General features: G+C 34.2%; 1 protein-coding gene across 3 annotated transcripts in view; it reads right to left on the bottom strand.

The window, feature by feature from the left end:
* Nucleotides 1-8,762: 8,762 nt before the first annotated feature.
* Nucleotides 8,763-15,389, bottom strand: part of ODR4 (odr-4 GPCR localization factor homolog) — a 40,088-nt gene continuing 33,461 nt past the window's right edge. The window contains exons 13-14 of one of the 3 annotated variants that reach the window (XM_057728548.1): nucleotides 11,972-12,082; nucleotides 8,763-10,718 (exon numbers count right to left, since the gene is read on the bottom strand). In XM_057728548.1, the coding sequence (XP_057584531.1) occupies nucleotides 10,651-10,718; nucleotides 11,972-12,082 (179 nt within the window). In that variant the 3' untranslated portion in view covers nucleotides 8,763-10,650. The other 2 variants (XR_009052767.1, XM_057728549.1) reach the window with 2 other exon arrangements.

Consider the following 15,389-nt stretch of genomic DNA (forward strand, 5'->3'; position numbering starts at 1 on the left):
TATATGTCTCACTACTATGTTTAGCAAGTTACTTTCCTGAACCTCAATTTCTGAATTTTTAAAAAAGTATGATAAAAATGATAATACTTTGTAAACTGTAAAGCACTATATAATGAGAAGTTGGTTTAATGTTAGAATTTGTTTCAACCTAAAGATCAAAGGAATTAAGTGACTTCTCAAGGTTTTATTGTTTCCTAATTGAAAGCTCTAGAGATACAACTCAACTTCCCATTATCATTAGCTATTATTTTATATAATTAAAATCTAGAAAATTATTTTCCATAGTACTAACTTGAAAGCACAGAAATATTTTTAAATGACATAATTTTTGTTTAGATATACATATTGCAGTCAGCACCTTAGGTTACTGACATTCAGAATTTTAATCACAGGGACAGCATCTGGCATATCTACAACTAAATTGGATTTGACTAAAACAGAATCTGAGCTGATTACAGTCCCTTCATCCCTATCATCAAGTTTCCCTTCACAAGTCTGTAAGCATAAGATTTCCTTAACAAACTTGAACAAATTGAGTAAAAAATCTTTTCCTAAAAAAGAGAATATATAGGGGGAGGGATAAATTAGGAGTATGGGAATAACAGATGTGCACTACTATATATAAAATAAAGTATTTACTGTATACAGCACAGGAAACTATATTCAGTATCTTGTAATAACCTAGCATGGAAAAGAATCTGAAGAATTATATATGTATGTGTGTATGTGTGTGTATAACTGAATCACTGCTGTACAACTGAAAGTAAAACATTGTAAATCAACTACATTTCAATAAAAATTTTTAAAAAACAAATTCACACACACATACACACATACATGCACACACAAAAAATCTTTTCTTAAAAGATAAGCCTTTCTAATTAAGAATTTTTGTACAGGGCTATTTTGGGATAAGAATTTTTTTAAAAGATTTGTTTTATTATTAATTAATTAATTAATTAATTGTTTTTTGCTGCATTGGGTCTTCATTCCTGCGCATGGGCTTTCTCTAGTTGTAGTGAGTGGGGGCTACTCAGCTGCGGTGCACGGGCTTCCCATTGTGGTGGCTTCTCTTGTTGCAGAGCATGGGCTTTAGGTGTGTGGGCCTCAGTAGTTGTGGCTCACTTGCTCTAGAGTGCAGGCCCAATAGTTATGGCGCATGGGCCTAGCCACTCCACGGCATGTGGGATCTTCCCAGCTTGGGGCTCAAACCCACGTCCTCAGCATTGGCAAGTGGATTCCCAACCACTGTGCAACCAGGGAAGCCCTGGGATCAGAATTTAAGTAGTTCCACAGTACAGTATAAAGTCTACCTTTATTTGATGGAGCTAATTATGTAAAATATTTACAAAATATTTTTATAAAGATGAAAAAAGAAGGAATAATCTATTTCTGATTATTGAGATAGATAATAGTTACCCAAATGTCTACTATTCCTAAATTATATGTCCTTCGATACAACATATAATAATCAATGTGTACTTCAATTGTATTCATCAAATTTGGTTCCATTCAACAAATTCTTGCACTGCTTACAACACAAGAGTGTGGTAAAAATCTAGTGAGATAATGTGTGTGAAAATACTTTAGAAATGGCAAAAGCAAAGAAAAATAACTGTCATTTCTAACTCCACTTTTTTCTCCTGTATTTAATCAATAAATCAAAACCCATTAAAATATTAATTTACCTTGTAAGAGGTTATAAATTGTATGAGAACTCACTGACTACCTTTAGTGACTATTTATACCATACTTTATATTCCTGATATAATTACTTATTAGGTTAAAGTCAGAAATCAAGAAAAATTTACTAGATATTTTGGCTAATTTATATTTAGACAAATCCTTTAGATGAGTCAACAAATATAACAAGCATTTTAATAGAGCTTGAGTATTCCCAACAATTTTGGTAATATGGTTTTGAACCTGTTAGTGTTTGAGCATTATAGGAATAGGTAAAAGGGAAAGACATTTTATATTTCCACAAAAATGTCACAACAGAAAGAAGACAGAGGCATCTTAGTAAAAGGCAGACTATGGTAAAGATAATATTTGGATTATGCTTTTAGGTAACAGTAATTATTTCTCTGGGAACTTCTATAATGGTCTCCTCTTTCTCCTGTATTTTTGATCATTTTAAAGTTTGACCTATACTAAAGAATATACATGTAGTAAATCTTCACTGATGGATGCCATCAATTCTTTCCCTCTCTGTATGCTTGTGCTACTCCTCCAATGAGAAAAGTACTTCTTTTTCCCCTCCTATGGAAACTAGGCTGGTCCTGTTTGCTCTGACCAATAGAATATGGAGGAGTGACATCCTAGGACTTCTGAACACTGGCCTTAAGAAGTTAATAATTTCTACCTATTTCATCTTTGAACATTGATATTTGGGGCTCTTTGTTTTGGAATTCAACCACCATGCTGTGAGAAGCCTAAGACCTATGGAGAGGTCATGTGGAGGAGAAACAGATAAACTGTCAACCATGTGGATAAGCTATTTTGGATGTCACAGTTCTTAGGTAATTGAAGCCCTGGCCAACATTATGTGGAGCAGAAGAACCTTTCAGCTTAGCCAGCTAAGCCCAGTCTACTCACAGAAACATGAGTTAATAAAATGGTAGTTTAATGCCAACAAGTTTTGAGGAAGTTGTAAAGCCAGAGATAACCAATAGACATTGGTACCTAGAAACAGGGTTCTATTGAGCCAAAACCAAAACATGTAGCATTAACTTTGGAACTGAGGAGATGGAGGCAACCTTCTGGAAACAGTGGTGGCTAGAAGAACAATCAGGAAATTGTCATTAAAAGCCAACACTTGTTGTGAAAGCCAACACTTCCATCTGCAGTAATGAGAAAGTAGAATTAATAAACTTGTGGAAATTGCCAAGTGGAAGAACTAACCTAATAAACTTGTGGATCTGACTAAGCAGATTTCCAGGCAGAATACTGAATATGCCAACTGGATTCTTTTAGCTGCCTATGATCAAATATGAGAAGAAAGAGAGAGACGAACTAAATTAGAAACTGTTCAGTTTTGGGGAAAAGTTTATAAAAGACATAATGGGCCCAGAACACCTCTTCCAGATAGCAAAATGTTCTCAAGAAGGAAATGCCCTACAGGCAAAGATCAAGTCCAGGGAATTGCTAGTGAAACACAGCATCAGGGTAAATTAGGATCAAGGGTGCAGCCATAATAATCTTTAAGATTTCAGAAATGTTTAAGCCTGTGCCTCATAGATCTCTTAGCTAGACGAAAAGACTTCTAAGAATCTTATGAGCACAGTCCTCTTAGCTAGACAATGGGTAAGTAAGATTTTTAAGGGTAATTGTCCTTCAGTACCTTGACTCTCAGCTCAAAGTAGAGAGAGGTCCATCTTGAACAGATTTGTGGATGTGCTTTTTGTCTAATGGAATGCATAATTTGATTCTTGGTAAATACGATATTTTTAAAGGAATTACATCAGTTCAGCCTAAAAGGGAGAGAGAGCTCAAAATAAAAAAAGACTTCTGGGCCTTGAACCTTCAAGAAGAGGAAGCAGGTTGAGAAAGCTACTCAGCTTCAAATATAAGCCATTTTATGGAAGAGAACTCAGAGCAGAGCCAAAATCTTGTATGGAAGAGCCAAGAGAGAAGACCACAGGGAGAATTAGGTACTAGTTGACATACATTCTCTGCTCATAGAATCGTGATGAAGTAGACATGTGCCCAACTAGAGTTAAGAATTGCTATGGAGCATTCACTGCATTGCACTTCCAATTTTCCCTCTTTTTGAACAAAAGTGTTATTGCCTGTCTTGCCATTGTATGCTGGATGAGTATGGGGGAAGAAAACTTGGTTTATGCACGTTTAGATTGAGAGAAACTGCAGTAAACATTGTTCATGTGTATCTGAAACCAATTTAGATGACAAAATTATGAGTCTTGAGCCTGAATCTGATGACATGAGATGAGACTTTAAGGTGTTTGGGTTGAATGCATTTTCCACATGTCAGGAACATGAACTGCTGTAACCAGGGGTATATTATGGTAACTAACTTCTAAAGATGGCTGCCATCAAGCCTTTTCTTCTTGCACATGCATAACCATTGAGAGGTAATGGTTCTCCTTACCTTTCCCCTTTAATCTAGGCTGGTCCTGTAGATTAGTTTGACCAATACAACGTAGTGAAAATGATGTCCTGAAACTTCCAGGCGGGGGCCTGAAGAGAACGCACAGCTTCTATGTTTCTCTTCTTGGAACTCCTACCCTTGGGATGCTACTTCTTGGCTCCCAGCCATCGTGACAGGAAGAAGTCCAGCCACCATGATAGAAGAACCACAAGTCACACAAAAAACTGAGGTGTGATAGATGAGTTCCCAGTGAACAGCCAGCATCAACTGCCAACCATGTGAATGAGCTATCTTGGATGTTTCAAGCCCCATCAGATTCCTAGAAAACTGTAGCTCTAGACATGTAGAGCAGAATCAGCCAACTGATCCCTGTCAACTCAGAATTATTAGAAAAAGGAAATGGTTGTTGTTTCAAGTCAATTAAGTTTGGGGTGGTTTGTTAGCAATAGACAACCAAAATAACACATATGTTAACATCATTAAGTAAACAAAATGATCAAGAAACTCATTTAAAAAAATAAACAAATGGAACCTAATCAAACTTATAAGCTTTTGCACAGCAAAGGAAACCATTAAAAAAAAATTGAAAAGACAACATATGGAATGGGAGAAAATATTTGCAAATGATGTGACTGACAAGAGCTTAATCTCCAAAATACACAAACAGTTCATACAAGTCAACAAAAAAACAAACAACTCAATTGAAAAATGCAGAGACCTTAACAGACATTTCTCCAAAGAAGATATACAGATGGCCAGTAGGCACATGAAAAGATGCTCAACATCACTAAATATTAGAGAAATGCATATCAAAACTACAATGAGGTAGCACTTCATACCAATCAGAATGGTCATCATTAAAAAGTCTACAAATAACAAATGCTAGAGAGAATGTGGAGAAAAGGGAACCCTCCTACACTGTTGGTGGGAAGGTAAGTTGGTGCAGTCACTATGGAAAACAGTATGGAGGTTCCTCAGAAAACTAAAAATAGTTACCATATGACCCAGCAATTTCACTCCTGGGCATATATCCAGACAAAACTATAATTCAAAACGATACATGCACCCCTATGTTCATAGCAGCACTAGTCACAATAGCCAGGACATGGGAACAACCTAAATGTCCATCAACAAATGAATGGATAAAGAGGATGTGGTGCATACAATACAATGGAATACTACTCAGCCATAAAAAAGAATGAAATAATGCCACTTGCAACATGGATGCAACTAGAGATTATCATACTAAGCAGTCAGTCAGAAAAAGACAAATACCACATGATTTCTCTTATATGTGGAATCTAAAATATGGCACAAATGAACCTATCTACAAAACAGAAACAGACTCACAGACATAGAGAACAGATGTGGTTGCCAAGGGGTGGGGGACAGAGAGAGATGGACTGGGAGTTTGAAGTTAATAGATGCAAACTATTACATTTAGAATGGATAAACAGCAAAGTCCTACTGTATAGCACAGGGAACTATACCCAATCTCCTGGGATAAACCATAATGGAAACATGTTAAAAAAAACAATGTATATACGTGTCTGAGTCACTTTGCTTTACAGCAGAAATTAGCACAACACTGTAAATCTGCTCTAATTAAAAAAAACTTACTTCAACTCAAGAACTAAAACATTGCCAATATCATTTCATTTGTTCATTTAAAATTTACAATAGCCAGGACATGGAAGCAACCTAAATGCCCATCAACAGATGAATGGATAAAGAAGATATGGGATGTATATACAATGGAATATTACTCAGCCTTAAAAAGGAATGAAATTGAGTTATTTGCAGTGAGGTGGATAGACATAGAGTCTGTCATACAGAGCAAAGTAAGCCAGAAAGAGAAAAACAAATACTGTATGCTAACTCACGTATATGGAATCTAAAAAAATGGTACTGATGAACCCAGTGACAGGGCAAGAATAAAGATGCAGATGTAGAGAATGGACTGGAGGACATGGAGTGGGGGGCGAAGGGGAAGCTAGGACGAAGTGAGAGAGAAGCATTGACATACATACACTACCAAATGTAAAATAGATGGCTAGTGGGAAGCTGCTGCATACCACAGGGAGATCAACTTGATGATGGGTGATGACTTAGAGGGCTGGGTTAGGGAGGGTGGGAAGGAGTCGCGGGAGGGAGGGTATATAGGGATATATGTATAAATACAACTGATTCACTTTGTTGTACAGCAAAAACTGGCACAACAGTGTAAAGCAATTATATTACAATAAAGAGCTTAAAAAATAAAAAATAAAACGAAAACAAAAAACCCTAAAAAACCTTTTACACAAATATATGTATCCCAATATAATATAGCTTAGATTTGCTTGTTCTTTCAGCTTTACATTTAAAAACTGCATGCAGCCTTCTAAGACTTGCTTTATTTAATCATCGCTTTATTCTCAGCTCATTCTCACTGCTGAATAAAATTACAAAACTCACAATTCATTTTTTACTCTCTTGTCAAGTAGACATTTGGGTGGTTACAAACACAGCTGCCTTGAACATTCCCACACATGTACTCTTGTGCACATATGCAAGAATTTTGCCAAGGTATGTATGCAGAAGTAGAATGGTTAAGTTTTAGAGTACATGAATGCTTAACTTTAGAAGATAATGCCAAAGTGCTTTCCAAACCCCACCTTTAGATGTCTTCTTGATGTACATCTTCCTCATTGGTATTGTCATATTTCTTAATTTTTCAATCTATTGGATGTAAAATAGTATTTACTGTGGTCTTAGTTGATCACTTGAAATTAAACATCTTTCCATGTGTTCAGTCACACCCTCTTAAAACACCTGGTTTCTGTCTTTTGCTCATTTTTTTTTACAGGACAATGATGAATAGGAGTGGTGATAATAGATATCCTTATCATGTTCCTGATTTTGAATGTATATAACTTCATCATGATGCATTATCCTTCTTTACACAATGTTGAATTCATTTTATCAGAAATGCTTGGGACTTCAGATCTGTGTTAATAAGTGGTATTACTCTGTAATTTTCTTCTCTCCTAGCGAATGTGTCTGATTCTAGTATCAATAAATGTTATATGGGCCTCATAAAATGAGCTGAAGAGGATTCCCTCATTATCTATTCTTTGGAAGAGTTTGTACAAAATGCTCAAATAGCATGGTCCTTGAAAGAGGAGTAAAACGTCTGTAAACATGAGCTAGATGTTCTTTATCAAAAATTTAAAAAGTATTTTCTATTCAGTACTATTGAGTAGGTCCATGTAGCTTGTCTATTTCTTCTTCAGCCAATTTAAGAAAATGGTACTTTTCTAGACCTTGGTCTATTTTGTCTAAGTTCTCAAATACATTAAGATGCTCCTGGTAGTCTTATTTTCAAGTCTGCTGTGGGTTAGGACCCCTTTTTCAATCTTCATGTTGTTTACTTTAGTCCTGTTTTCTTCTTGTTCAAATATGCCAATTTGTTTTGTCATGAAAACAACTTTGACATTGTGGTTCTATATCTCTGTTTTCTAATTCATTGATTTCCCTTTCTTGTGTCTCCTTGCTTCTACACTATGTTTATTTTATTGTTCTTTCCTAAGTTACACACTTAGTCTTTAAGCATTTAAAACCATCTCCAAGTGCTCTTTCTGCTGCCTCACCCAATTTTTCCAAATGTAGTACTTATAGTTAGAACAGGTTCTAGGTATGTTTCCTTCTTTCATCTATGAAGTTTTTTTTAAACTTGTAAAATCATGATTTAGAAAAATTAACCTTTATTACTGACTTCTAAGTTATTTCTGATTATTCATTTAATACCAATTTTTTGAAATTTATTGTACCTTACTCCATGCCTAATATATGGTCAACTTTTGCTAATACACAATGCTTAAGAAGAATATTCTCTGTTGATTATTCTAAATATGTTCATCAAATCAATGTTGTTAACTGCATTATTCAAATCTGTGTTTTCATTCATTTTTTGGTCTGACTTATTAGTAATTGAGAGCTGTTAAAATCACCCACTGCTGTTCAATTTGCTGGTTTAGCCCTAGAATTTATACATTTTGAGGCCATTTTATAAAACATATACAAATCTAGAGTGCATATATTCCTAATGAATTGATTCTTTTACCACTATTTGTGGTCTTCTCCATCTTTAATAATACTATTATAAAGTCTAATTTTGATTTGATAGCACTAAAGCTAGATAAGTTTTCTTTTGCTATTTGCCTAATGCATTTTCTTCATCCTTTAAAAAATCCAGCCTATTGCTGATTTTTAAAAAATTGAATCAATGTTTTTTAACTGGGTCTAGCCTATTCAGTTATTTTAATTATTATTTGACTTGTTACTATTATCTTACTAATTTTTACCTCCCCCACCTCTAATTTCTTTCCCTTTTTTGTATTGAGTTGTCTTCCCATTCCATATTTTAAACTTTTTTCTTTATAATGATTCATTCCATACCTATTATTTTAGCAGTTATGCTTAAAATTTTACTACACATATTTAACATAATTTCAAAGTTAAACAGTACCTTAACACATTTTCTGACTAATAAAACACTTCAGAACACTTTAATTCTAATCACCCCTCCCACCTTATAAGCTATTGTCCATTTTTCAATTATATTCTATTTTAAAAGCCCACATTAATGTTGCATAAAATGTTTATTTAGTTTTATTCAGTTACATTTTGCTTCTTATAAACACTTCTTTCATTATGATTGTTTTATATAAACACTTTTGATTTACACGTTTTTCATTTATTTGCTTACTAGTTCTTCAATTTCAGATCGTCCTTTTGGAATCATTTTCCTTCTTGAAGATCATCCTTTTGTCATTTCTTTAATGAAGTTCCACTGATGGTAAAATCTGTTTTTCATCTGAACATGTCTTTATTTCAGTTTTGCTTCATACAAATTCCAAGTTGATAATTTGTTTTTCTCAGAATTTTGAAGGCACTATTCTACTATCTTTGGAGGATGTTGCTGCTATTGAAAAGCCTCTTAAGTATCTGTCTTGCCTTTACTGATGATCTTTTTCCCCTTTTGATTGCTTCAAGAATCTTCTGTTTAGTATCTCAGAGTTATACTAAATTGGGTTTAGGCTTTGATTTTATTTACATATGCTTGGGATGTATTGTGCTTCCTGAATTTATGAATTCATGTTTTTTCAACAAATGTGGAAAATTCTGTTATCTCTTCAAATATTGCCACTCCCCCATCCTCTCTATCCTCTCCTGCTGGTACTTCGAGCCTTCATAGTTCTTCCTTCCATATCTCTTATCTTCTTAATATTTATATTTTCTAGCACCTTGTTTCTCCTTGCTGCACACTGGGTAATGTCTTTATATCTAGCTTCCAGTTTATGTATTGTCTCTTCAGCTGAGTCTAATAAGATGTTCAACATGTCTGAGGGTTTTTTTTTTAACTGCAAGTAACATCTCTCTCATCTAGCAGTTCCATTTGTTTCTTTTTCAGATCTGCCTGTGGTTCCATCCTTCACGTATGTCGATAATGAGACCTTGGAAAACTGAATCCAAAGTTTATTTCTGCTAGCTAGTTTCAACTTGCACCTGGTGATCTCTAGTCGTGAAATAATCTTGCTTTATCTTAATCTATGGGAATCTTGGGCTGATATCTTATTTCTGCCAGGAACTATAGGGTATTACAAACTGGGGCCCACTTCAACTGTCCTGGATGGGACATCTCAGATTCAGATTTATCTCCCTGTCTATGGAGAACTGCATATGGCAGTGCATTTGTCATCCAGGCAACCACCGTCAACTTCACACTTAATATAGTTTTCACGATTTCCAGATCAAAATTTTGTTCATTTTGCCAGGGAGAAAAAACAGAGGTATGGTTCTTGGAGATTTCCCCTACTTTCTTTGGGCCTATTAATGCATTCAAAAGGAGATTTTATTCAGGATCTAGTTGTTCTGCAGTACCTAATACACAACTGGAAGCAAAAGTCTTACTAATATATTAAGTTATGATATACTAACCTGAGAAAGCTCATGATTTATGACAAGCCTTGCTGATTCAAAGGGGTCTAGAGAGGTTTCCAAGCCCTCAATCAGAACTCAATCTGTATTTTGGAACTGAGTATAGACAGGTCCTAGACCATGAACTTATCCAGTAAGTTGCTGCCCCACCTTGCAGAAATTTCTCCTATTGTTCTATTACTAAGATGTTCAGTTAACCCTGACTATTCACATTTTCAATGTCCTGATCACTATGTGGTTCAGGTCAACAGGACTAAAATCTATGAAAATAAACCATCATTCTGAACATTTGAAAAAATAGATAATAACAATTTGTTACACGCAACTTCCATCTAGGTTCATATCTTTATTTTTGAAAGCCTGAGCCACCTATAATATAAGCAGGGCTAAACAAGGCAGCTGGTGATTTCATTTTAGTCAGAAACACACCTAATAGGCATTATGGCAGCAGATCTGGCTGCTATTGTCTTAAATGCAGATGGACTGTTTGCATCTTTATTATTCATAATTGTTGGTCAGTGTTCTCTGGATGATCAGGAAGCTCTTTGTGCCTCACCCTAATCACTGAAGTAATGAAAGGAGATACCCGCAGCAAGGGCTGCAACTGCAAATGCTGCAATCATACCTAAAAGTAAAACAAACACAAAACAAATGGAAATGGAATGAGCAAAAGAAAGGCTTAACTAATCCTAGGCTTTGAAATGCAGGTAACTGATGGGCCTAAACAACAATAACAATACACACACACAAATACATATACTTACACACACACATACACAGGCATTAAAAGCCAGCAAAGTCTTTGAGGAAAATATGGCAAAAAGTTGAAAAAATATTTTACAAAGGTTGGACTGGTAATCATATACTTCACCTTAGTAATACCTTTTAATACTTTTTTAAAATAAAAAAGTATCTTTCTTATACATGAGTGCACTCACACACATCTAAGAGACAATCTAAGAGACAAACTAACACATACTTTAGTAGGCTTCTATAAATATTTATATTAACATTCTAGCTGTCTCATGCTGCTTAGCTTAAACCAAAAAGATATCTCCAATGGGCAGGAGCACTCAATAATTACAATGCAAAGTCATTTACATAGCTGTTTAAAACAACAAAAACTAAAATCTAAGAATTATTAAGCTTGGGTTGGTACCTTTTCTTTTTAATTTTTTTCCCCTGAGTATTTTAAGTTAAGAAAACAACAAAAACAAAACTGACCATAGTAGTCCACACACACACACACACACACACACACACACACACACACAGGTACAAAGAATTTAGGTAATTAATTTAAGTTGACCTAATGAGTAAGTGACATGAAAAAGAAATCAAAGTTTTTGAGTTCTCTCAGTCAGTCAAAAATCTTAATGCTTATAAAGCATTTCTAAATTGACATTCAACTAAACAACAGTCTACATGTTCTTTGATCAATAAGTCTGAAAAATGTTAAAGTGATTGCCACACTTCTTGAAGCCTCCAAAACACTATAATGCATTAGAATTTCCAGACTTGAATTTGACTTTTTTCATAGAACACCTATCAAAATCTTCCACAACAGCAATCCTGGGAACACCAGTTTGGAAAACACTGGCCCTAGTATACTAATTGATTCCCAAAACTCAACATGCTTTTCTTCTAAAAACACCAAAATGTTTACTAGGAAGTGTCACCTTTGAGCGCACTTGAGAAAATGCTTTGTTTATAAATCTTTCTGTCTCTTAGAGCCTACCACTTTCCATAATACTCAATAAACACTAGCTTAATCTAGCTCTTTTAAGAAAACAAAATGAAATGAAAATAATTTTAAATTAACAAGAAAACTCAAATCCAAAATACCATCTTTTCAATGTTATAGAAGAAATATAATACCTATGTTTTGCTGAATTTTCAACACTATTGTAGTTTTAATTGGCTGTTTTGGTTGTTCATCATCTGTGTTGTCCAATGAAGCTTCAGTATTCATAGAGGAACTTACACAAGCTGCAAGAGGATAATAATAATAAATCCTAAGTAAAGTGAGAATAATTACCATTAAAAATGAATTTTAAAGAACATTATAAAAAAACAATGACCTCCGTTTTCCTTCAACTTGCTTTTTTTAAATTTTTTTTTCAACTTGACTTTTTTAAATAACAATGAATTTGCTTGTTATCAAATTCAGGCAAATTAAATTTCACAGGCTATATGTCAAACTGATATACTTTTTAAAATACTTTATGTACTTTTATAAATGATCGAAACCAGAGAGCCACATAGCCTGTTGTGAATGACTCCCACAAATTATACTGCTTACAGTAGATACAATCTACTATAGTAGATTATAGAGATAAACTGATACCAAAAATCAAACTAAACAGAACAGAGTAAACTTTGCTCTTAATTGGGATTAATTTATAATATTCTTATTGATGGTTTTGGCAATTAATTTTAAGTAATTAGATATTAATAATAAAAGCAGGGATCAGCAAACTGCAGCCCAAGGGCCAGACCTTACACACCTTGCAAAGCCTAAAATATTTACTATTTGGCCCTATACAGAAAAAAGTTTGTTTACTCTTGATCTAACCTGAAATTTGAAATATATAAGCAAAATGGGACTATAAATTTGACCTTAAGACAATTCAATGTTAAGCAAAGTACATTATCTCATTTATAGTTGGAAAATAAAACCTGGGACTTTAAGTGCATATCTGAGGGTCACAGGCAACAGAATGAGGATTCAAATACAAGTGCTCTTTGTACTTCATTATGCTGACAATAATTTGTGCAGGTTAGCCTAGCTGAATTTATTTAACACTGACTAAAATTGTTTGAACTGAAAATATCCTTAGGGATCACACAGAGCAATGGTTTTCCTTTTTTTAGCTAGTGCTAGAAAATCTGACAGAAAATCCCAGCATGTAAAATAGATGAAAGCAGAATTGCTCTGGTTGAAGCTGGGATGAAGGGCTGCTGGAGCCAGACTCCCTCTTTCCCCTGAGGTGATAGGAGAGTGCTGTTCTATAGAACTCTAGGGAACTATGTCTGAAAGCAACTGCCGTTGATCCTTAAACAACATGGGTTTGAACTGCGTGGATCCACTTACTCATAGGTGAATTTTTTTTTCACTAAATACATACTATATGATCCATGGTTGGTTGAATCCATGGATGCAGAACTGCCCATACAGAGAGCCAACTGTGAAGCTGTATGTGGATTTTCGACTGTGCGAGAGTCAGTGCCCCTAACCCCCACATTGTTCAAGGGTCAACTGTACTTCGTGTTGATCCCTTTACTTACAAAGAAGAGAAGAGGACCACAGAGTGAGAGACAGTAAATATGACTGCTAAAAATTCAAAGTAAAATAGTTTATTGCTTGGATTTAAAATATCTTTTATAGACATCTTTGTATCCCAATAAACTGGCACATGAGGATGTGCTCATAAGGATGACACATAAACTTACTGAAATAATTATCTGTGGTATAAAAGTAAATGAAAAAAAAATTGCCTGCTTCTCACCAATTTCCCACAAAGAAAAGTTTGTCATTTTGAGAAATAATCCTGAGTAGCCACTTCATTAGAATCAAGGGTACAACTGTTATTTTTTCCTCTCTGAGCATATAAGTACTCTAAAAATAAACACAAAATGTTTTTCTCTTTTGTTCTACTCCCATATCAAACTAGTCACAAAGGCCAATAAATTCTTATGAACTATTTCCAGAATTATTCAGTCTTCCATATTTCTACAGCTTCTAGTTTTCTTGGGGGCCAATAACACTTTACTTCTAGACTACATTAGCCCACCAGCTTAAAATTTCTCCTAACTTCATCCATAGTTCTAAAAGTTGAATACATAGTACAACTTTATTCATTTTAAAAACATTCTCTCTCTCTCTCTCTCTCTCTCTCACACACACACACACACACACACACACACACACACAACTTTGGCTTTTTCTATTAGCAAATATCACTGCTAAAAAGCTTTTTCTTTGGGCCACTAAAATCCTTATCTCAGATAAAAACAAAAATAATGAATGAAACGAATTATATCTATTTGCTACAGGAAATTTTTTACTTTTTTTCTTGAGTGTCCGTAGATAGAGCACAAAAATGGTTTTATCTGTCATGACATATTACTTGCACATTGAATACTGACTTGTTATTTGTGAAGATCATGATCTAACAGGTCGAGTCCTCTGTATAAACAATTTACTTCTATTAAAAAAAGGCATTCCATTGCTCTGCTATTTCCATTTTAAAATCTGTCATACAAAATCATATTGATTTGATACAAATCTAAGACAATTTTACTGAAGCAGAGTATTTTTCAAGGATGAATAAACCCTTATCATAACAATTTGTTTGTGTCTGTTTTTGGTGGGGGCATGTAGAATTTAATTCAAATCTCAGACACTGTCATTTTTACTAATACCTTAATGTTACATGAACTTTACATGCAAATAACATGTGATTCAATAGGAAAGTAGATCTTAACCATTCCTTAAAACTAGGTAATTTTAACTTCAGACAAATCTCAAATTATTCATTTAAGAAAGCAACTTTTCTTAAGCAACTGTCAACAAAAGAGAAAACAAGGGCCATGATGAATGCACGCTAAGTTGTAGATACATTCAATGTCATTCCAAGCTGCTGACAGGTGGGACTATTTAGAAGTTTGAAATGAAATTTAAGGACTTGAACTCCTTAGTTAGTTGTTGTCTTCCAGATTCCTAAATCCTAAGTTAATGAGGTTTCTCTAGTCAATGATTTAGCCATGAAAATACATCTTCAGAATTACTTTTTTCCTGTATAATTACACTGTCACTGTTTAACCAAACAAAAAAATTAATTTCACCTCTGATATCAAGACAGAATTGGCAAAGATGGGTTTCACCAGATTTTAAAGGTCTGTCTCCAAATTTGCTGATACTGTGGATAAAGTACATCTGAATTATTAAGTTAATATCTACTAGGAAATGACTAAAACAGTCAAGAAATTTTAAAGCCATAGTTATCCCTCACCTTAAGTGAGTCATTTTGACAAATTGTTCTTCATCCCTTAAGTCATTTTAAAGTATGTTATTTTAAAATACTTACTTGGCAAAATATGTATTTTAAACATAGCAACTATTTGGCAACTATATTATAGAACAGAAATAACTAATCAAGCAAATAATAACATCAAATACTTGGAAAATAAAGCTAGATACTTCTAGCAAGCTTAACAATCCTAAAAGTACAGTAATTGATTTCAATTTTTGAATTTGAACATTTGAACTCCACTTTTCATGGTTTATTTTACA

The sequence above is a fragment of the Hippopotamus amphibius genome, chromosome 3 (assembly GCF_030028045.1).
Source record: "Hippopotamus amphibius kiboko isolate mHipAmp2 chromosome 3, mHipAmp2.hap2, whole genome shotgun sequence".
Taxonomy (NCBI): Eukaryota; Metazoa; Chordata; class Mammalia; order Artiodactyla; family Hippopotamidae; genus Hippopotamus; species Hippopotamus amphibius.